This window comes from Rhinoderma darwinii, unplaced genomic scaffold, assembly GCF_050947455.1.
Source record: "Rhinoderma darwinii isolate aRhiDar2 unplaced genomic scaffold, aRhiDar2.hap1 Scaffold_4532, whole genome shotgun sequence".
NCBI lineage: Eukaryota > Metazoa > Chordata > Amphibia > Anura > Rhinodermatidae > Rhinoderma > Rhinoderma darwinii.
Window position 1 is genome coordinate 25,303 of NW_027463957.1, and position 26,555 is coordinate 51,857.

At 39.3% G+C, this 26,555-nt stretch overlaps 1 protein-coding gene across 3 annotated transcripts in view; it reads left to right on the top strand.

Moving 5' to 3' along the window:
* The first annotated feature begins 1,204 nt into the window (after positions 1-1,204).
* Positions 1,205-26,555, top strand: part of LOC142717117 (oocyte zinc finger protein XlCOF7.1-like) — a 71,984-nt gene continuing 46,633 nt past the window's right edge. For 2 of the 3 annotated variants that reach the window (XM_075848725.1, XM_075848726.1), the window contains exons 1-6: positions 1,205-1,430; positions 1,580-1,964; positions 2,431-2,598; positions 2,683-2,806; positions 4,548-4,645; positions 17,579-17,690. In XM_075848725.1, coding sequence (XP_075704840.1) covers positions 1,770-1,964; positions 2,431-2,598; positions 2,683-2,806; positions 4,548-4,645; positions 17,579-17,690 — 697 coding nt within the window. In that variant the 5' untranslated portion in view covers positions 1,205-1,430; positions 1,580-1,769. Of the gene's footprint in view, positions 1,431-1,579; positions 1,965-2,430; positions 2,599-2,682; positions 2,807-4,547; positions 4,646-17,578; positions 17,691-18,472; positions 18,566-26,555 lie in introns of all 3 variants that reach the window. The other variant, XM_075848724.1, reaches the window with a different exon arrangement.

A 26,555-nucleotide genomic window follows, 5' to 3' on the forward strand; every position in this document is an offset into this window, starting at 1 on the left:
GAAGCAGAGGACAGGTCTAGAAGAAGGAGGAGCACAGAGTAATGTAGAAGCAGAGGACAGGTCTAGAAGGAGGAGCACACAGTAATGTAGAAGCAGAGGACAGGTCTAGAAGGAGGAGCACAGAGTAATGTAGAAGCAGAGGACAGGTCTAGAAGGAGGAGCACAGAGTAATGTAGAAGCAGAGGACAGGTCTAGAAGGAGGAGCACAGAGTAATGTAGAAGCAGAGGACAGGTCTAGAAGAAGGAGGAGCACAGAGTAATGTAGAAGCAGAGGACAGGTCTAGAAGAAGGAGCACAGAGTAATGTAGAAGCAGAGGACAGGTCTAGAAGGAGGAGCACAGAGCAATGTAGAAGCAGAGGACAGGTCTAGAAGGAGGAGCACAGAGTAATGTAGAAGCAGAGGACAGGTCTAGAAGGAGGAGCACAGAGTAATGTAGAAGCAGAGGACAGGTCTAGAAGGAGGAGCAAAGAGTAATGTAGAAGCAGAGGACAGGTCTAGAAGGAGGAGCACAGAGTAATGTAGAAGCAGAGGACAGGTCTAGAAAGAGGAGCACAGAGTAATGTAGAAGCAGAGGACAGGTCTAGAAGGAGCACAGAATAATGAAGAAGTGGGGGAACAGGTTTAAAAGGAAAAGCACCAAGTAATGTAGACGATGGAGGACAGGTCACGCTTTACAGAAGTCTGTGTGTAAGATGTGACTGCTAAGTGATAAGATGATGCAGAGATCCTGCACACCCAGCACAATACATGCTGCTTCCTCACACTAAACTACCAGGACATACACACTGTATTGGTGGGACGTTCTGCGCATGCACACTGGTCTGGCGGGATCTTCTGCTCCTGCGCACTGGACTGGCGGCAACTTCCGCGCCTGCACACTGGTCTGGCGGGACCTTCCGCGCCTGCACACTGGTCTGGCGGGACCTTCCGCGCCTGCACACTGGTCTGGCGGGACCTTCCGCGCCTGCACACTGGTCTGGCGTGACCTTCCGCGCCTGCGCACTGGTCTGGCGGGACCTTCTGCGCCTGCGCACTGGTCTGGCGGGACCTTCCGCGCCTGCGCACTGGTCTGGCGGGACCTTCCGCGCCTGCCCGCTGGTCTGGCGGGACCTTCCGCGCCTGCCCGCTGGTCTGGCGGGACCTTCCGCGCCTGCCCACTGGTCTGGCGGGACCTTCCGCTCTTCCACACTGGTCTGGCGGGACCTTCCGCACATGCTCGCAGGACTGGCGGGACCTTCCGCACATGCTCGCAGGACTGGCGGGACCTTCTGCACATTCACACGTGACCGCCGGTTCCCATTAACCATGGTTAGTATCTGTCTTTCAGATGTGAATAAAGTTACTATCCGGTAAAATAATCTACAAGGAAAAGGGGAATACTATAATAATTAAGAATTTTAGATGTCTCTGAAGATCCAGGATCTCTGAGGTAACTTCTAATATCTGTAAAAACTTATATTAGGGGTGTATTCATTCATAAAGGGCATCTGTCACATTGACCACCCGTCTGATCTGTTGGCAGCAGATTATATAGCAGGAGGACCTGAGCAGATTGTGTCTCTCCATTCTCTTCTATAGGAGTTACGGGAACCGCCTAACAAGGCCACCCAGAGGTGGAGCCGCATCTATCAGACATTCCTGGCATCTCCTGGGGAGAAATGTCCGTGTTGGGAATACCCCTTTATTCCATGTGGTGACGGCTCTGAGAAGATGTTTCTCTCAATGATCAATAAGTGGGGTTCTGTATGTCACACATGATGTCCCCTGTATGATTTCCATCTTCTCCTTTCTTCATAAAGACATCTGCAGTACTAGATCCTCCAGTTCCTCCAGTTTTCTCATCTTCTCCTCCACAACGTTCCTTCTGCTGAATGACCCACCAAGGATGGACAAGGACAGGAATGAGATGAGCAGAAGAATATTAGACTTCACCTTGGAGATCATCTACCTGTTGAGCGGAGAGGTAAACTTTTCTACATTATAGAACAAGTCCCACATAGGGAAGGGACAATACATAATAGGAAGAATCCAGTGTCCTGTATAACAACGTCCAGACCTTCCAAGTGACGTCAAGAAGCTGCAGATCAGCCACCGATATGGTCAGTTATGTGTCATGTCACCAATGCAGCAATAGTAATGTTGTAGAGCAATGAGAATGACCAGGAACCAGGAGGATCAGGATGACATCTATATAGAAACATAGGAGATGACGGCAGGAGGAGAGCACATGGTCCATCTAGTCCCCCCAATATTATTTCCTTTTTAGTTTTGGCCTCGTTCTATTTTCTCAATGTCTTTTTGTAGGAGAGGTCTCCAGTATTACAGATGTGCGGTCACTAGAGGTCTATACAGCGGGGTCACAATCTCCCTCTTTCTACTGAGGGGGGAATACTGTGTTCAGTTCTCTAAGTGTCTCTCTCCATACACAGGAGTACACAATAGTGAAGAAGACATCGGGTGACTGTACGACTCCCATCATCCATGAGTCAGGAGGATGGAGCAGTAGTCCCATCACAGAGCCTCCCCCTCACTCCCGGATACATGAGAAGAAGATCTTAGAACTGATCTGCAAGATGACGGAGCTGCTGACTGGAGAGGTGACACTGCTGGGAATGCTGGGAAATTCTACAGTAACAGCACTGGAGGTGTCTGGGTAATGACTGTATCATTGTGTGTGTCAGGTTCCTATAAGGTGTCAGGATGTCACTGTCTATCTCTCCATGGAGGAGTGGGAGTATCTAGAAGGACACAAGGATCTGTACGAGGAGGTCATGATGGAGGACTACCGGCCCCGCACATCACATGGTGAGAAGAGACAGATATATATTGGCATTACTGTGGGCACAGGCTGGACTGGCGGTCATGTTGAGGCCTTAATACCGTCATGTGCAGCACATATACACGTGTGTACAATGACATGTAATGTAGGAGCTCCACAATTTCGGCTCCTTTTACATGACATTAGATCCCTGTGTTTCGTGCTGCCGGCTGCTCATAACTCTGCATTACAGGTCACATTACATTGTACAGCGCTGGCGGCCGTTCTGGATACAGGAGCCATGAAGACGGGCAGGACACGCTGTCTCCTAATGCAGAGTTATGGGCAGCCGGCAGCGAGGACTATGGGCAGTCGTGCTGTAGTCAGAAGTAAACCTGGTAATACAAGTCATGTAGAAAGACGATTATCGGCACACTCCGGCAGTATAATAGTTTCCTATATAATGTCAGTATAATCGGAGGTTCTCTTTAATATTACAAGTTATGGGCACTAGATTCTGGAGATGGGACGCTGATCCAGGGATTTATTCTGATTTCCAGATTTGGAGTCGGGGAGGAGTTTTCCCCTAATTAGACAATTGTCATCCACCTCATGGGGGTTTATCTTCCTCTGGATCAACACGGTCGGATTATAGGTTGGTCTTGATGGACTTGTGTCTTTTTTCATCCTTAGTAACTGTAACACAGAATGTATGAAGCTAAATTTACCACGAATATAAAGTACAACGTGTTCTGAAAAAACAATCTCACAATGTCTTGGATAAGTAAAATCTTATTCCCACTTATGATACGTCTCCACATGGCGTAAACACGGCGGAACGTCCAAAACTCATTTTTGGCGCGACGTGTAGATGAGATTTGTTAAAATCTCATCCTCATTGCTACTACTGTAATACGCTGCAGATTTTCTCGCAATTAAATACTTTGCAGAAAATCTGCATCTTATCAGCCCCGTGTGCACATACCCTTAAAGTAACACGTCAGATTTGAGAAATGGTTCTCTTAAACAGGTCAAAAATAGGCCATGGATTCCACTCCCAGAGGAGTCCCTGACATCACTGTCCATATATGGACAGAGACGTCAGGGGCTCCCTCTAGAAGCACAATTTCCAGCCAAGTTGACGGTAACGCTCTGGCAAATGATTCCGCTCCTAGAGGGAGCTTCAGTGGCGCTATCTACAGGGGATGAGGTGCTATCTGCAGGGGTTTGGCATAAGTTTGATTAAACTAAGGGGGAGATGTGCCGGCACTTGTGGAGAGAGCCGGCGGACAGGAAAGTACAACCCTGTTCCATTCTGCCAATATTTATTTATGTGACACCTGCCCAGGGCATCAGGAGTTGGAAAGTATATAGCCATGTCGTGAAGGGGTTAATTAATATGTATAGAAAATATTGCCTACAGAGGTGTACACAGCCTTTAAGAGGCTAATAAGCAAGTGACACCCAGACCATTTTTGGTTGCAGGTAACTAAATAGAGGCGTCCTGTGTCCCGCCACGTTCATGTGTATCCGCGTCCACAGAAGGCAGATACAGGTAAATACTATGGTGGAGCAGGGAGCCAGTTACGCCCCGCCGTTCGCTCTGGTAGGGCACAGTCTCCTTTAGGCCTGCGGCTTACAAGGTGCAGGAACATCGACACCGGTAGTGAGGACCTCAACATTGTAATTCCGGCTCTGATCAGTAAACATAGAAGTGTAGAGAGAAGTGTCTGATCTATAGACAGATATACAGTAGTCATGTATTCAGTCACTGTGTGTTTCCTACAGATGGATCCAGTAGGAGAAATCCACCAGAGAGATGTCCCAGTCCTCTGTATTCCCAGGACTGTCCAGAGGAAAATCCCAATGTCCCAGAGAATCATCAGGTAGATGAAGCTGAGCCGTATACCAGATCTATATAGGGGGGTGCGGAGCTTTTCGGTCCTGCGGTCATTAGGGATGTCACGATACCAGAATTTGGACTCCGATACCGATACTTCGTGTAGTATTGCGATTTCGATATCAAAACGATACTTTACAAGCAGTAATAAAAAAATAATAAAAAAGTTCTTCCGTTTTCTGATGTGAGACGCGAGGCGTGATGATGAATGTAACCTCCATGTACCTCATTAATAGTAATTAACCCCATCATGTTTCTCAGTCATAATGGGTTAATGTGTGAGGTACATGATGGGGTTAATTACTATTACTGAGGTACATGGAGGTTAAATTCATCATCGCGCCTCGTGCCCCACAATAATAAGTGACAGAAATATATACTGATAGTACACAGGCATATATCTATATACTGATAGCACACAGGCATATATCTATATACTGATAGTACACAGGCATATATCTATATACTGATAGTACACTGGCATATATCTATATACTGATAGAACACTGGCATATATCTATATACTGATAGCACACAGGCATATATCTATATACTGATAGTACACAGGCATATATCTATATACTGATAGTACACAGGCATATATCTATATACTGATAGTACACAGGCATATATCTATATACTGATAGTACACAGGCATATATCTATACACTGATAGTACACAGGCCTATATCTATATACTGATAGCATACAGGCATATATCTATATACTGATAGTACACAGGCATATATCTATATACTGATAGAACACAGGCATATATCTATATACTGATAGTACACAGGCATATATCTATATACTGATATCACACAGGCATATATCTATATACTGATAGTACACTGGCATATATCTATATACTGATAGTACACAGGCATATATCTATACACTGATAGCACACAGGCATATATCTATATACTGATATCACACAGGCATATATCTATATACTGATAGCACACAGGCAGATATCTATATACTGATAGTACACAGGCAGATATCTATATACTGATAGTACACAGGCAGATATCTATATACTGATAGTACACAGGCATATATCTATATACTGATAGTACACAGGCGTATATCTATATACTGATAGTACACAGGCATATATCTATATACTGATAGTACACAGGCATATATCTATACACTGATAGCACACAGGCCTATATCTATACACTGATAGTACACAGGCCTATATCTATATACTGATAGCACACAGGCATATATCTATATACTGATAGCACACAGGCATATATCTATATACTGATAGCACACAGGCATATATCTATATACTGATAGCACACAGGCATATATCTATATACTGATAGTACACAGGCATATATCTATACACTGATAATACACAGGCATATATCTATATACTGATAGTACACAGGCATATATCTATATACTGATAGTACACAGGCATATATCTATATACTGATAGTACACAGGCATATATCTATATACTGATAGTACACAGGCATATATCTATATACTGATAGTACACAGGTATATATCTATATACTGATAGTACACAGGCATATATCTATATACTGATAGCACACAGGCATATATCTATATACTGATAGTACACAGGCATATATCTATATACTGATAGTACACAGCCATATATCTATATACTGATAGTACACAGCCATATATCTATATACTGATAGTACACAGGTATATATCTATATACTGATAGCACACAGGCATATATCTATATACTGATAGCACACAGGCATATATCTATACACTGATAGAACACAGGCATATATTAGTACACAGCCATATATCTATATACTGATAGCACACAGGCATATATCTATATACTGATAGTACACAGGCATATATCTATATACTGATAGCACACAGCCATATATCTATATACTGATAGTACACAGGCGTATATCTATATACTGATAGCACACAGGCGTATATCTATACACTGATAGTACACAGGCGTATATCTATATACTGATAGTACACAGGTATATATCTGTATACTGATAGCACTCAGCCATATATCTATATACTGATAGTACACAGGCATATATCTATATACTGATAGTACACAGGCATATATCTATATACTGATAGCACTCAGCCATATATCTATATACTGATAGTACACAGGCATATATCTATATACTGATAGTACACAGGCATATATCTATACACTGATAGCACACAGGCATATATCTATATACTGATAGTACACAGGCATATATCTATACACTGATAGTACACAGGCAGATATCTATATACTGATAGTACACAGGCATATATCTATATACTGATAGCTCACAGGCATATATCTATATACTGATAGTACACAGGCATATATCTATATACTGATAGCACACAGCCATATATCTATATACTGATAGTACACAGGCGTATATCTATATACTGATAGCACACAGGCGTATATCTATACACTGATAGTACACAGGCGTATATCTATATACTGATAGTACACAGGCGTATATCTATATACTGATAGTACACAGGTATATATCTATATACTGATAGTACACAGGTATATATCTATATACTGATAGTACACAGGTATATATCTATATACTGATAGTACACAGGCATATATCTATATACTGATAGTACACAGGCATATATCTATATACTGATAGCACACAGGTATATATCTATATACTGATAGCACACAGGCATATATCTATATACTGATAGTACACAGGCATATATCTATATACTGATAGCACACAGGCATATATCTATATACTGATAGTACACAGGCATATATCTATATACTGATAGCACACAGGCATATATCTATATACTGATAGTACACAGGCATATATCTATATACTGATAGTACACAGGCATATATCTATACACTGATAGTACACAGGCATATATCTATACACTGATAGTACACATGCATATATCTATATACTGATAGTACACAGGCATATATCTATATACTGATAGCACACAGGCAGATATCTATATACTGATAGTACACAGGCAGATATCTATATACTGATAGTACACAGGCAGATATCTATATACTGATAGTACACAGGCGTATATCTATATACTGATAGTACACAGGCGTATATCTATATACTGATAGTACACAGGCGTATATCTATACACTGATAGCACACAGGCGTATATCTATACACTGATAGCACACAGGCGTATATCTATACACTGATAGTACACAGGCGTATATCTATACACTGATAGTACACAGGCATATATCTATACACTGATAGTACACAGGTATATATCTATATACTGATAGTACACAGGCATATATCTATATACTGATAGTACACAGGCATATATCTATATACTGATAGTACACAGGCATATATCTATACACTGATAGTACACAGGCATATATCTATATACTGATAGTACACAGGCATATATCTATACACTGATAGTACACAGGCGTATATCTATATACTGATAGTACACAGGCATATATCTATATACTGATAGTACACAGCCATATATCTATATACTGATAGTACACAGGCATATATCTATATACTGATAGTACACAGGCATATATCTATACACTGATAGTACACAGGCATATATCTATATACTGATAGTACACAGGCATATATCTATATACAGATAGTACACAGGCATATATCTATACACTGATAGTACACAGGCATATATCTATACACTGATAGTACACAGGCGTATATCTATACACTGATAGTACACAGGCGTATATCTATATACTGATAGTATACAGGCGTATATCTATATACTGATAGTACACAGGCGTATATCTATATACTGATAGTACACAGGCATATATCTATACACTGATAGCACACAGCCATATATCTATATACTGATAGCACACAGCCATATATCTATATACTGATAGTACACAGGCATATATCTATACACTGATAGCACACAGGCATATATCTATATACTGATAGTACACAGGCGTATATCTATATACTGATAGTATACAGGCGTATATCTATATACTGATAGTACACAGGCGTATATCTATATACTGATAGTACACAGGCATATATCTATACACTGATAGCACACAGGCGTATATCTATATACTGATAGTACACAGCCATATATCTATATACTGATAGCACACAGGCATATATCTATATACTGATAGTACACAGGCATATATCTATATACTGATAGAACACAGGCATATATTAGTACACAGCCATATATCTATATACTGATAGCACACAGGCATATATCTATATACTGATAGTACACAGGCATATATCTATATACTGATAGTACACAGGCATATATCTATATACTAATAGTACACAGGCATATATCTATATACTGATAGTACACAGGCATATATCTATATACTGATAGTACACAGGCATATATCTATATACTGATAGTACACAGGCATATATCTATACACTGATAATACACAGGCATATATCTATATACTGATAGTACACAGGCATATATCTATATACTGATAGTACACAGGCATATATCTATATACTGATAGTACACAGGGATATATCTATATACTGATAGCACACAGGCATATATCTATATACTGATAGTACACAGGCATATATCTATATACTGATAGCACACAGGCATATATCTATATACTGATAGTACACAGGCATATATCTATACATTGATAATACACAGGCATATATCTATATACTGATAGTACACAGGCATATATCTATATACTGATAGTACACAGGCATATATCTACATACTGATAGTACACAGGCATATATCTATACACTGATAGTACACAGGCATATATCTATATACTGATAGTACACAGGCATATATCTATACACTGATAGTACACAGGCATATATCTATATACTGATAGCACACAGGCATATATCTATATACTGATAGCACACAGGCATAAATCTATATACTGATAGCACACAGGCATATATCTATATACTGATAGCACACAGGCATATATCTATATACTGATAGTACACAGGCATATATCTATATACTGATAGCACACAGGCATATATCTATATACTGATAGTACACAGGCATATATCTATACACTGATAGTACACAGGCATATATCTATATACTGATAGTACACAGGCATATATCTATATACTGATAGCACACAGCCATATATCTATATACTGATAGTACACAGGCATACATCTATATACTGATAGTACACAGGCATATATCTATATACTGATAGTACACAGGCATATATCTATATACTGATAGTACACAGGCATATATCTATATACTGATAGTACACAGGCATATATCTATATACTGATAGTACACAGGCATATATCTATATACTGATAGTACACAGGCATATATCTATATACTGACAGTACACAGGCATATATCTATACACTGATAGCACACAGGCATATATCTATACACTGATAGTACACAGGCCTATATCTATATACTGATAGTACACAGGCATATATCTATATACTGATAGTACACAGGCATATATCTATATACTGATAGTACACAGCCATATATCTATATACTGATAGTACACAGGCATATGTCTATATACTGATAGTACACAGGCATATATCTATACACTGATAGTACACAGGCATATATCTATATACTGATAGCACACAGGCATATATCTATATACTGATAGTACACAGGCATATATCTATATACTGATAGTACACAGGCATATATCTATATACTGATAGTACACAGGCATATATCTATACACTGATAGTACAGAGGCGTATATCTATATACTGATATCACACAGGCATATATCTATATACTGATAGCACACAGGCAGATATCTATATACTGATAGTACACAGGCAGATATCTATATACTGATAGTACACAGGCAGATATCTATATACTGATAGTACACAGGCATATATCTATATACTGATAGTACACAGGCGTATATCTATATACTGATAGTACACAGGCATATATCTATATACTGATAGTACACAGGCCTATATCTATACACTGATAGCACACAGGCCTATATCTATACACTGATAGTACACAGGCCTATATCTATATACTGATAGCACACAGGCATATATCTATATACTGATAGCACACAGGCATATATCTATATACTGATAGCACACAGGCATATATCTATATACTGATAGCACACAGGCATATATCTATATACTGATAGTACACAGGCATATATCTATACACTGATAATACACAGGCATATATCTATATACTGATAGTACACAGGCATATATCTATATACTGATAGTACACAGGCATATATCTATATACTGATAGTACACAGGCATATATCTATATACTGATAGTACACAGGCATATATCTATATACTGATAGTACACAGGTATATATCTATATACTGATAGTACACAGGCATATATCTATATACTGATAGCACACAGGCATATATCTATATACTGATAGTACACAGGCATATATCTATATACTGATAGTACACAGCCATATATCTATATACTGATAGTACACAGCCATATATCTATATACTGATAGTACACAGGTATATATCTATATACTGATAGCACACAGGCATATATCTATATACTGATAGCACACAGGCATATATCTATACACTGATAGAACACAGGCATATATTAGTACACAGCCATATATCTATATACTGATAGCACACAGGCATATATCTATATACTGATAGTACACAGGCATATATCTATATACTGATAGCACACAGCCATATATCTATATACTGATAGTACACAGGCGTATATCTATATACTGATAGCACACAGGCGTATATCTATACACTGATAGTACACAGGCGTATATCTATATACTGATAGTACACAGGTGTATATCTGTATACTGATAGCACTCAGCCATATATCTATATACTGATAGTACACAGGCATATATCTATATACTGATAGTACACAGGCATATATCTATATACTGATAGCACTCAGCCATATATCTATATACTGATAGTACACAGGCATATATCTATATACTGATAGTACACAGGCATATATCTATACACTGATAGCACACAGGCATATATCTATATACTGATAGTACACAGGCATATATCTATACACTGATAGTACACAGGCAGATATCTATATACTGATAGTACACAGGCATATATCTATATACTGATAGCTCACAGGCATATATCTATATACTGATAGTACACAGGCATATATCTATATACTGATAGCACACAGCCATATATCTATATACTGATAGTACACAGGCGTATATCTATATACTGATAGCACACAGGCGTATATCTATACACTGATAGTACACAGGCGTATATCTATATACTGATAGTACACAGGCGTATATCTATATACTGATAGTACACAGGTATATATCTATATACTGATAGTACACAGGTATATATCTATATACTGATAGTACACAGGCATATATCTATATACTGATAGTACACAGGCATATATCTATATACTGATAGCACACAGGTATATATCTATATACTGATAGCACACAGGCATATATCTATATACTGATAGTACACAGGCATATATCTATATACTGATAGCACACAGGCATATATCTATATACTGATAGTACACAGGCATATATCTATATACTGATAGCACACAGGCATATATCTATATACTGATAGTACACAGGCATATATCTATATACTGATAGTACACAGGCATATATCTATACACTGATAGTACACAGGCATATATCTATACACTGATAGTACACATGCATATATCTATATACTGATAGTACACAGGCATATATCTATATACTGATAGCACACAGGCAGATATCTATATACTGATAGTACACAGGCAGATATCTATATACTGATAGTACACAGGCAGATATCTATATACTGATAGTACACAGGCGTATATCTATATACTGATAGTACACAGGCGTATATCTATATACTGATAGTACACAGGCGTATATCTATACACTGATAGCACACAGGCGTATATCTATACACTGATAGCACACAGGCGTATATCTATACACTGATAGTACACAGGCGTATATCTATACACTGATAGTACACAGGCATATATCTATATACTGATAGTACACAGCCATATATCTATATACTGATAGTACACAGGCATATATCTATATACTGATAGTACACAGGCATATATCTATATACAGATAGTACACAGGCATATATCTATACACTGATAGTACACAGGCATATATCTATATACTGATAGCACACAGGCATATATCTATATACTGATAGCACACAGGCATATATCTATACACTGATAGTACACAGGCATATATCTATATACTGATAGCACACAGGCAGATATCTATATACTGATAGTACACAGGCAGATATCTATATACTGATAGTACACAGGCAGATATCTATATACTGATAGTACACAGGCGTATATCTATATACTGATAGTACACAGGCGTATATCTATATACTGATAGTACACAGGCGTATATCTATACACTGATAGCACACAGGCGTATATCTATACACTGATAGCACACAGGCGTATATCTATACACTGATAGTACACAGGCGTATATCTATACACTGATAGTACACAGGCATATATCTATATACTGATAGTACACAGCCATATATCTATATACTGATAGTACACAGGCATATATCTATATACTGATAGTACACAGGCATATATCTATATACAGATAGTACACAGGCATATATCTATACACTGATAGTACACAGGCATATATCTATATACTGATAGCACACAGGCATATATCTATATACTGATAGCACACAGGCATATATCTATACACTGATAGTACACAGGCATATATCTATATACTGATAGCACACAGGCATATATCTATATACTGACAGTACACAGGCATATATCTATATACTGATAATACACAGGCATATATCTATACACTGATAGTACACAGGCGTATATCTATACACTGATAGTACACAGGCGTATATCTATATACTGATAGTATACAGGCGTATATCTATATACTGATAGTACACAGGCGTATATCTATATACTGATAGTACACAGGCATATATCTATACACTGATAGCACACAGCCATATATCTATATACTGATAGTACACAGGCGTATATCTATATACTGATAGTATACAGGCGTATATCTATATACTGATAGTACACAGGCGTATATCTATATACTGATAGTACACAGGCATATATCTATACACTGATAGCACACAGGCGTATATCTATATACTGATAGTACACAGCCATATATCTATATACTGATAGCACACAGGCATATATCTATATACTGATAGTACACAGGCATATATCTATATACTGATAGAACACAGGCATATATTAGTACACAGCCATATATCTATATACTGATAGCACACAGGCATATATCTATATACTGATAGTACACAGGCATATATCTATATACTGATAGTACACAGGCATATATCTATATACTAATAGTACACAGGCATATATCTATATACTGATAGTACACAGGCATATATCTATATACTGATAGTACACAGGCATATATCTATATACTGATAGTACACAGGCATATATCTATACACTGATAATACACAGGCATATATCTATATACTGATAGTACACAGGCATATATCTATATACTGATAGTACACAGGCATATATCTATATACTGATAGTACACAGGGATATATCTATATACTGATAGCACACAGGCATATATCTATATACTGATAGTACACAGGCATATATCTATATACTGATAGCACACAGGCATATATCTATATACTGATAGTACACAGGCATATATCTATACATTGATAATACACAGGCATATATCTATATACTGATAGTACACAGGCATATATCTATATACTGATAGTACACAGGCATATATCTACATACTGATAGTACACAGGCATATATCTATACACTGATAGTACACAGGCATATATCTATATACTGATAGTACACAGGCATATATCTATACACTGATAGTACACAGGCATATATCTATATACTGATAGCACACAGGCATATATCTATATACTGATAGCACACAGGCATAAATCTATATACTGATAGCACACAGGCATATATCTATATACTGATAGCACACAGGCATATATCTATATACTGATAGTACACAGGCATATATCTATATACTGATAGCACACAGGCATATATCTATATACTGATAGTACACAGGCATATATCTATACACTGATAGTACACAGGCATATATCTATATACTGATAGTACACAGGCATATATCTATATACTGATAGCACACAGCCATATATCTATATACTGATAGTACACAGGCATATATCTATATACTGATAGCACACAGGCATACATCTATATACTGATAGTACACAGGCATATATCTATATACTGATAGTACACAGGCATATATCTATATACTGATAGTACACAGGCATATATCTATATACTGATAGTACACAGGCATATATCTATATACTGATAGTACACAGGCATATATCTATATACTGATAGTACACAGGCATATATCTATACACTGACAGTACACAGGCATATATCTATACACTGATAGCACACAGGCATATATCTATACACTGATAGTACACAGGCCTATATCTATATACTGATAGTACACAGGCATATATCTATATACTGATAGTACACAGGCATATATCTATATACTGATAGTACACAGGCATATATCTATATACTGATAGTACACAGGCATATATCTATATACTGATAGTACACAGGCATATATCTATATACTGACAGTACACAGGCATATATCTATATACTGATAGTACACAGGCATATATCTATATACTGATAGTACACAGGCATATATCTATACACTGATAGTACACAGGCATATATCTATACACTGATAGCACACAGGCATATATCTATATACTGATAGTACACAGGCATATATCTATATACTGATAGTACACAGGCATATATCTATATACTGATAGTACACAGGCATATATCTATATACTGATAGTACACAGGCATATATCTATACACTGATAGCACACAGGCATATATCTATACACTGATAGTACACAGGCCTATATCTATATACTGATAGCACACAGGCATATATCTATATACTGATAGCACACAGGCATATATCTATATACTGATAGTACACAGGCATATATCTATACACTGATAATACACAGGCATATATCTATATACTGATAGTACACAGGCATATATCTATATACTGATAGTACACAGGCATATATCTATACACTGATAATACACAGGCATATATCTATATACTGATAGTACACAGGCATATATCTATATACTGATAGTACACAGGCATATATCTATACACTGATAGCACACAGGCATATATCTATACACTGATAGTACACAGGCCTATATCTATATACTGATAGTACACAGGCATATATCTATATACTGATAGCACACAGGCATATATCTATATACTGATAGCACACAGGCATATATCTATATACTGATAGTACACAGGCATATATCTATATACTGATAGTACACAGGCATATATCTATACACTGATAATACACAGGCTTATATCTATATACTGATAGTACACAGGCATATATCTATATACTGATAGCACACAGGCATATATCTATACACTGATAATACACAGGCTTATATCTATATACTGATAGTACACAGGCATATATCTATACACTGATAATACACAGGCTTATATCTATATACTGATAGTACACAGGCATATATCTATATACTGATAGTACACAGGCTTATATCTATATACTGATAGTACACAGGCATATATCTATATACTGATAGTACACAGGCATACATGTATATACTGATAGTACACAGGCATACATGTATATACTGATAGTACACAGGCATATATCTATATACTGATAGTACACAGGCATATATCTATATACTGATAGTACACAGGCATATATCTATATACTGATAGTACACAGGCATATATCTATATACTGATAGTACACAGGCATATATCTATAAACTGATAGTACACAGGCATATATCTATATACTGATAGTACACAGGCATATATCTATATACTGATAGTACACAGGCAGATATCTATATACTGATAGTACACAGGCATATATATACATACCAGTATATTAGCCTGTGCACTGATAGTACACAGGCAGCTGTTAGGACATACCTCAATATGCCCTAACAACAGGAAATATGGTAGGACAGCCCTGGGGTCCTTCAATGGACCCTGGGCTGTCTGCCCATATATGGTATGTCCCTCAATCGCGTCACAGGGATTCCTGCGATGCGATCCAAGGGGCATCTCCCTTTCTCCTGAATGCTGCAGTCCGCTGTGATCGCAGCATTCAGGGGAATAGCGGCAGAGATGAGAGGTTTCTCTGATCTCCGCCGTTATAGAGCGGGGCTGCGGATGCGTAATACAACCATTGCCCCGCTCCTGACATAAGTCAGAGCGCGGTCAGCATGAGGTGATGCGGCCGGCGCTGCACTATAATAAGCGGCGGTGCAGGCACTGAAGACAGAACATGGGGGTGTTTTGCAGCGCGCCCGCCATGTTCTGTCTTCAGTGCCGGCAATCATTAGTGCAGCGCTGGCCGCAACGCATCATCCTGACCCCGCGCACTCGTCATGACTCAGGAGCGGGGCAATGACTATCACACAGCCGCAGCCCCGCTCTCATACATTCATGTGTTACTATACTGAGCTGTGCGGCCGCAGAGCTAAGTATCGAAATACATGACATAACGGTATCTAAACAGTATGGAAGTTTCGAGGCATCGTGCATCCCTAACGGTCATAGATGTGGTCATAGATTTTGGTGGTTTCTTATGTTGATCTGTTAGATTCTTCGCACTCTCTGCTGTATTGTACTGAATTGTTACATATGTGAAATCAGGGGGAAGATCTGACTATTATTAAAACAGAGGATGAAGAAGAAGAGCGAGTGAGGGTCGATCAACCGTGTAAGAGTGAACCGGAGGAGGAAATTCCAGGAGGTGTTACCAGAGGTCAGTAATAATGAATTTAGAAAGTGAACTCCGTGGTTTATTAAGCAGGACCTGCTGTGTTTTTTTAACCACATTCCTCCCCTTATACTTGGCGTCCTCCAGATTCCAACGCTGTCATTTTCTTTTTTGCCCCCCTCCATGTTGTTCCACTACAGCCCTTACTCCGTTTTGCACCTAACATATGCGTGTTGTAATTAAAGGTACAAAGAGGAGACACCATCTCTCCTCAGTAGGCGTTGCCTCACTTTTTGTTGTGACGCTGTCCAATCAGAGCGGACCGCTTCACAGCGATGCAGAAAACCTGCTGATTTTGTGAAATTTCCTGCAGGTCTTTTGCATCGCTGTGAGGCTGTCCACTATGATTAGATAGCGTCACAGCAATGAGCGAGTCAACATCTACTGAGGAGAGAAAAGGTCTTCTCCTTTCTGTTCTCTTTAAGGTGGGGTTCCTCCTTAGTTCTACATTACAGTAACACGTCAGACAATGTGTTATACATAGTGCAGGACCTGAGGGAGCTGTGACTGCACATAGAAGTTCTCTACAAGGTGTTCTATGAATCCGGTCATGCACTAGGCTTAGCATCAGATTTTGGGGGGCAGCGGCTGCGATTAACAGCTGCACTCTAGGCCGAGATCTAGGAAAGCTCAGTTCAACCACTTACAGAGAATGTGTCATCAGAAAATGATCTATTGTTTAAATCAATTTTCGTTTAAACATATTTTTTATGATTTTTTGGTGCGTTTTTTTTATATTATTTTTTTGTCTTTATCTAATCTTGCAGTTTGCCCTCTGGCCAATGAGTCTCATAGTAGACTGCTCCTTACAGTTCTCAGCAGTCATCTCATTATCATCACAGGCAGGATTACACTGACAGGTAACATCTATATATGTAGATAACAAAGAATCCACCATTCATAATAGACTGACCCTTCCTGTTCTGTAGAGATCATTTCTCAGCACTCATCTCCTTATCATCACAGGCAGGATTACACTGACAGGTAACATCTATATATAGATAATACAGAATCCACCATTCATAATGGACTGACCCTTCCTGTTCTGTAGAGATCATTTCTCAGCAGTCATCTCATTATCATCACAGGCAGGATTACACTGACAGGTAACATCTATATATAGATAATACAGAATCCACCATTCATAATGGACTGACCCTTCCTGTTCTGTATAGATCACTTCTCATCACACCTCTCATTATCATCACAGGCAGGATTACACTGACAGGTAACATCTATATATGTAGATAACAAAGAATCCACCATTCATAATAGACTGACCCTTCCTGTTCTGTAGAGATCATTTCTCAGCACTCATCTCATTATCATCACAGGCAGGATTACACTGACAGGTAACATCTATATATAGATAATACAGAATCCACCATTCATAATGGACTGATCCTTCCTGTTCTGTATAGATCATTTCTCAGCAGTCATCTCATTATCATCACAGGCAGGATTACACTGACAAGTAACATCTATATATAGATAATACAGAATCCACCATTCATAATAGACTGATCCTCCCTGTTCTGTAGAGAACATTTCTCAGCACTCATCTCATTATCGTCACAGACAGGATTACACTGACAGGTAACATCTATATATAGATAATACAGAATCCACCATTCATAATGGACTGACCCTTCCTGTTCTGTATAGATCACTTCTCATCACACCTCTCATTATCATCACAGGCAGGATTACACTGACAGGTAACATCTATATATGTAGATAACAAAGAATCCACCATTCATAATAGACTGACCCTTCCTGTTCTGTAGAGATCATTTCTCAGCACTCATCTCATTATCATCACAGGCAGGATTACACTGACAGGTAACATCTATATATAGATAATACAGAATCCACAATTCATAATGGACTGACCCTTCCTGTTCTGTATAGATCACTTCTCATCACACCTCTCATTATCATCACAGGCAGGATTACACTGACAGGTAACGTGTGTATATATAGATAACACAGGATCCACCATTCATAATGTACCATCTCATTATCATTACAGGCAGGGTTACACTGACAGGTTACACCTATATATATATATATATATATATATATATATATATATATATATACTATAGAACAGGGTATAGGAGCGGCACTGTGTAGATAGCCAAGAAACGGTTGGTGCTAGCTTCAAAAATTAAGGAGTGACGTACTCCTCATACATATATCCAAGAAAAGAGACTAGAAGCAGCACTCAGCAAAAAATGTGAATTTATTCACCCAACACAGCCCTGTGTTAGACAACATATAGGCTAAAACGGCCAGAAAGATATAACTGACAATAGCTGGACGCAATAGTACAATCATGTAGAGGCTGAAAAAGCTAGCACATACCCTGGGACATGATAAGGAGTGCAGGAGATCAAAAAAGTGGATGGATGAATGAACGCCTCGACGCGCGTTTCGCCCTGTAGACCGGCTTCGTCAGAGTTATATCTTTCTGGCCATTTGAGCCTATATGTTGTCTTTGGATGCTTCTAGCTTCACTTTTCATGTATTGCTATATATTTTGTAGGCAATGATAGACCTTATTGTCTATCTCTGCATATTGTCATAATCAGCTGGTAGCTCTATACTACGTGTGGGCCTTATTACCTTATACCCATGGGTTTATAATTCTGTCATATGAACTATCTGAGCGTGGTTTGGTCATCCTTGTATGGTTGACTCTGTTTGTCTATGGTCTATGCCATCTGACCCTGCTGTATATATCTCCGTGTATGATGTATCCCATCTTTTATTCCATTATATGTTATTGGTGATTATATTTAATAAAGATTTTTTGTACTTTTGTATATCATTCAGTATACTATTTCTTTAAGGGCTATGTCCCTTCATGGTTCGCTTCTAGGTTGTCTACTTGCAATAAGGGACCCCAGCATACACCATTTTTTGGTGTGAGGTTTTGTTTAGGTTGTCTCAAATTGAAGAATAGGCCAATGTTTTTGCAGTATTTAGAAAATCTGAGGAGAGCATATATCAAAATTGCCTATGCATCTAATTTGGGGTGATAATGGAGCATTTATCTTCCCTCTTCCATAAAGTAACTCACCTCTAGTGATGGCTCTAGCTCTGGCATAAGCTCTATGTAGGGACTTTTTAGGGTACCCACGTGCGCAAAATTTGTCAAAGTTTGTCACATTCAGATTGGAAGGACTTCTCATCGGAGCAGTTTCTTTTCGCTCTGAGATACTGTCCTATGGGAATACCCTTTTTCAGGGCCGGAGGGTGGAAACTTTCCCAATGTAGGAAATTGTTGGTAGCAGTAGTCTTCTGATAGATGTCGGTGTGCACACTGCCACCAGGGTCCAGCGAGATTTTGAGATCCAGGAAATAAATTTCTTTCTCGTGTATTTCGTAAGTGAATTTCATGCCTATGTCATTGATGTTGAGAATCTCCATAAAGTCCAAGAAAAGTGATTTGTCCCCATCCCAAAAAATAAGAATATCATCAATGTATCGACCCCAGAATAAAATGTGACAGGTAAAAAAACATAAATCATCCGTGAAAACAAAACTATCTTCCCACCACCGTAAAAAAAGATTAGCATATGTGGGTGCACAAACTGTGCCCGTGGCACTGCCTTTTATTTGATGGTAAAATTCGCCATCGAACATAAAATTATTGTGGGATAAAATAATTTTAAGTAGTCAAATAATGAATCCATTGTGTGCTTGGAACTGAGTGCCCTTCGTGCTCAAAAAATATTGAACAGCAGTTAAACCAAGATCGTGTCTAATGTTAGTGTATAGAGATTCAACATCAATGCTGGCTATTAAGGTGGTGGCTGTAACAGAAATCCCCTGGATCCTGGTGACAGTGTCCTTAGTATCTCTAAGATAGGGGGCAAGGCTGTGACAAAGGATGAGAGCATCTCATCTACTTATAACTAATCCCTTGCGTGAGGTTATCGTTCCCCGAAACGATAGGTCTGCCTGGTATTGGACGAGATGTTTTATGAACCTTAGGCAAGGCGTAGAATGTTGAAAGGGTTGGATTAGGATTAAACATTCTTTTAAACTCATCCTGTGTGATGAGAAACTGTGATTTTGCCTCCGAAAGTAAGGAATGTAATTCACTAGTGAACTGTTCGGTAGGATTTTTTGCAAGAATGGTATAAGTGGACACATGATCTAAAAGTCTGTGGACCATAGATGTGTAATCATCCCTATCCATAACGACAGTGTTACCCCCCTTGTCAGATGGCTTAACAATGATGGATTCATTCTTAGAGAGTTCATCCAATGCAACCTGCTCCATATGACTGAGGTTACCAAAGACTTTGGATTTAGCGTATTTTAACCCTCGTAGATCTGCACTGACAATCCTGACAAATATGTCGATGTGGCCATATTGGGAGAACGGTGGTTTCATGTGTGACTTTGGTCGCAAAGACGAGAAAGGACCCGTGGCCATAGTAGCTCCAAATTCATTTTCATTAAGAAGTGCTTCGAGGTCAGTAAGAGTCCTCAATTCATTGGGAGTATTTGGAGTGTTCGGAGAAGGGTTAACTTTAAAATGTTTAAGTAGAGCTAACTTCCGTGCAAATAAATGTAGACCTTTGGTCCAAGTGAATTCGTCATAGCCAGGGGTGGGAGGGTATGAAAGGCCTTTCTGTAGAAGCGCCATCTGATATGGGTTCAGTTGGAAAGAAGATAAATTATATATCTGCATTCTGTCATTTTTAGTCATCAGGTCCCCTGACTTCAAGTCCCTCAACTCACCTGATTCCAACCCAAATTGGGTGGTCCTAAAAAAGGAAACAGAGTATTTAGAGTAGATGGACTCTTCCCAGTGCCACTTGACACTGTAATGCTTGCTCCCAATGGTCCAGTGTTCTTCCCCGCTGTGAAGGGGGTGGTAACCGTATTGGTCGTGAACATAGTGGGTAAAGCATAGGAGGAGGAAGAAGAGGGAGCCGACATGGGTACTCTGGATGGATTTTCTTGGCCAGGTTGTATAGGGCATATTTGTTTATTTACTTTAAGAGGTAAAAAGGTTCTTTTTGGAGGATTATATCTCCTGTTATTGGTTTTTCGCTTTGTCCCCAGTCTCTTATCCTCAAGGGATGGCCTAGGGTCATCTGTACCGGAGATATCAGATTCAGAGTAGTCAGTAGATCTAATTTCACGATGGATAACAGGGTGTGTGTGTTTACGGAATGAATACGCTTGTCCCGTTTCAAAGTCTTTGCGGTCTCGTATATATTTACGGTGTTGCGTTCCTTCATTTCTCTTTGCAGGCTTTCCATATTTCTTTGTAGTTTGATTTCACAGTTGTTATATTCGGATGTGGTACTGAAGATTTTAATATCCTCAATTTCCTTTTGCAACTGGAGGTTAATTTGATCAAAGGCACTTTTTTCAAAGTCCAAGGGGTAGTGAAGCATGCGTAGAGAATTATCGGTTAGAAGGTCTTCCCACCCTTTAAGGATGTGCGCCGACTTTTTGTGCGCAGGCGCGCCCTCCTGGATTTCTGATTGGTGCAGTCCATTGGCCATTCTGATTGGCCTTACGACCCGCTCGTCTCACTATTGACGGCCGGTCTGTTTAGCCTCTTTTCATTGGGTCCCTGCGGACCGACGCCCACTGTCATGGCGGACCGAGGCTTTAAAAGGGTGTGGATCCACAATACGCCGTCAGTAGCCCCATATGAACCCCTGAGGACGCTACGTTCGTAGCGAAACATGTCGGGGGGGCTTCTCGCTATGTTTTATACGCAATGTCTCACTGACTGTCAGCCGCTGCTATGATCTTGTTTTGCAATTTCAGCGTACTGCAGACGCTGTCTAAACACTGACCCATTACACTGGACTGACTGTTTGCATCTCAGCACGCAGATCTTCTACTGCCAGTGAGCATTGGCTCGTTTTTAAACGAGTGTCGTTTTGTCTTTGATCATTTACTTATTTAATCATACCCAATAAAAGTTATATTTTATCTTATTGAATACTCCTGTATCTGGCTGGAAACAAGGGCAACCCTTCTCTATTTTGCCTAACCGCAGATTAGTTTCACTTTGTTACAGTGTTGTGCCTGCCAGCCAGCGGGGTCTCCCTTTCCCTTTTTTGCTATAAAAACCACATCAAAAACCTCTTGATTACACTTGATTTTGCGTGTTTGTGTGTGTGTGTGTGGGGGGGGGGGGGGTGCTTGCCGCTGATTCTTCAAAAGAGCTGATAAGCGGCTATGAAGTATCAGCGGCGCGCGTTAACACTCCGCTCTGCCCCACACACAGCTCTGCAGGCACGAGAAAAGTGTTAAAGGGATCGTCCAGTAAAACATGGCGCCGCACCTGTCCTCAGGTCGGGTGTGGTATTACAGCTCTGTCCTATTCACTTCAATGGAGGTGAACTGCAATACCAGACACAACCTGAGGACAGGTGCGGCGCTGTGTCTCCAATCCGGACACCCCTTCTGTCCTGAGATGACCCGACGGGGGAGGAGGGTGTCAGAGCCACCCACCGCCATCACTGCAGACAGAACCACAACTACGGCATGAGGGCAGGGCACTGTCTCTTGTTATGGACAGATTTATAGTCACGTGAACCCCGTCTGATGAACCGGTAACCTAGGTCCGATCACATGACAGAGGGGGATCACCAAAAACCCTGTGAACCCTCAGCCCATCAATCCAGCCCTTTCCTGGTTATATCTGCTTCTGGGAAAGCTGGGTGACCACCATTACCCCTCCTACTGGAGTGTGAGAGGTTCATTAGTCACATCCCCAAACATACTCCAGTAGGAGGGGTAATTGTCGTCACCCAGCTTTCCCAGACCCCTGAACGGTAAATCTCTCTAGTTGTGCTGAGACTGTTTGGGAATGTGACAGGGGTCTGGGAAAGCTGGGTGACCACACTAACACCGGGCATATTATCACCCAGCATTCCCAGGACAGTTACATCATGTGTCCTTTATACAGAGTCTCCTGCACGACTACAGGGGGGGCCGTCGGGTGTGGGGGGGGTCACGAGAGCGGGGGTCTGTGAGATAGAGAGTGGGACAGACACACACATCTTACATGCAGTGCAGCTGGTCTTCATGATGGCGCCTGCTCTCTCCCTGCAAACAGCTGCTCTGCTGTGTGACTCTGACCTGCGTCTGCGCAGTACAGAGCCAGAGAGCAGATACAATGGACGGGAGCCGTTCATTGACTCCTATGCACTGTAGCTGCCGTATTCCATCTTTGTACGTGTCGTTAATCAACACATACAGAGATGAAAAAAAAAATGGCAGTCCCCATAGAGACGTAAAAGAAAGAAAAAAATAAAAAGTACAACACAAATAAATACAATTTATTTTAATGACCTACTAAAAGCAATATTATATAAAAAATTAAATTTTCCGTGACACCTTAAGGACGCAGCCTAGATTTTTCAAATCTGACATATTTCATTTTATGTGGTAATAACGTCGGAATGCTTAAACCTACCCAAGCGATTCTGAGATTGTTTTCTTGTGACACATTGGGCTTTATGTTCGTGGTAAAATTTGGACGATATATTCAGTCTTCATTTGTGAAAAATTGCAAAATTTTGAGAAAATTTACAAGAAATAGCATTTTTCAGAATTTAAATGCATCTGCTTGTAAAACAGACGGTTATACCACCCAAAATAGTTACTAGTTCACATTTCCCATATGTCTACTTTAGATTGGCATTGTTTTTTGAACATTCTGTTATTTTTCTTGGACGTTACAAGGCTTAGAACATAAACAGCAATTTCTCATATTCTTAAGAAAATTTCAAAAGCCTTTTTTTGAAGGTACCAGTTCAGTGCTGAAGTGGATTTGAGGGGCCTATGTATTAGAAACCCCCATAAAACACCCCATTTTAAAAACTAGACCCTTCAAAGTATTCAAATCAGCATTTAGAAGTTTTTTAACCCTTCAGGCATTTCACAGGAATTAAAGCAAAGTGGAAATGAAATTTGCAAATTTAATTTTTTCAGCTGAATTTCAATTTTATTCAATTTTTTTCTGTAACAAAGAAGGTTTTACCAGAGAAACACTACTAAATATGTATTGTCCAGATTCTGCAGTTTTTAGAAATGTCCCACATGTGTCTCTAGTGCGCTCGTGGACTAAAACACAAGCCATAGAAGCAAAGAAGCACCTAGTGCATTTTGAGGCCTCTTTTTTATTAGAATATATTTTAGGCAGCATGCCAGGTTTGGAGAGGTGTTGAGGTGCCAAAACAGTAGGAATCCCCAAAAAGTGACCCCATTTCGGAAACTACACCCCTCAAGGAATTAATTTATGGTTGTTGTTACCATTTTGACCGCACAGTTTTTACACAGCACATATTTGAATTGGGCTGTGAAATTAAAAAAATGAAATTTTTTCCAATAAGATGTCATTTTTGATAAAAATTTCTTATTTTCACAGGGAACAAAATACCCCATTTTGTTGCCCAATTTGTCCTGAATGCAGCAATACCCCATTTGTGGTGATAAACTGCCGTTTGGGCCCATGGGAGGGCTCAGAAGGAAAGGAGCGCTGTGTGTTCTTTGGAGTACAGATTTTGCTGGATTGGTTTTCGGGTGCCATGTCGCATTTGCAGAGCCCCAGAGGTATCAAAGCAATGGAAACCCACCAGAAGTGACCCCATTTTGGAAACTACACCCCTCAAGGAATTCATTTATGGGTGTTGTGACCATTTTGACCCCATAGTTTTTTCACAGAACTTATTTGAATTGGACTGGGAATTCAAACAAAATTAATTTTTTCCAATAATATGTAGTTTTGGGTGAAAATGTCTTATTTTCACAAGAAATAAAATACCCCATTTTGTTGCCCAATTTGTCCTGAGTGCGGCA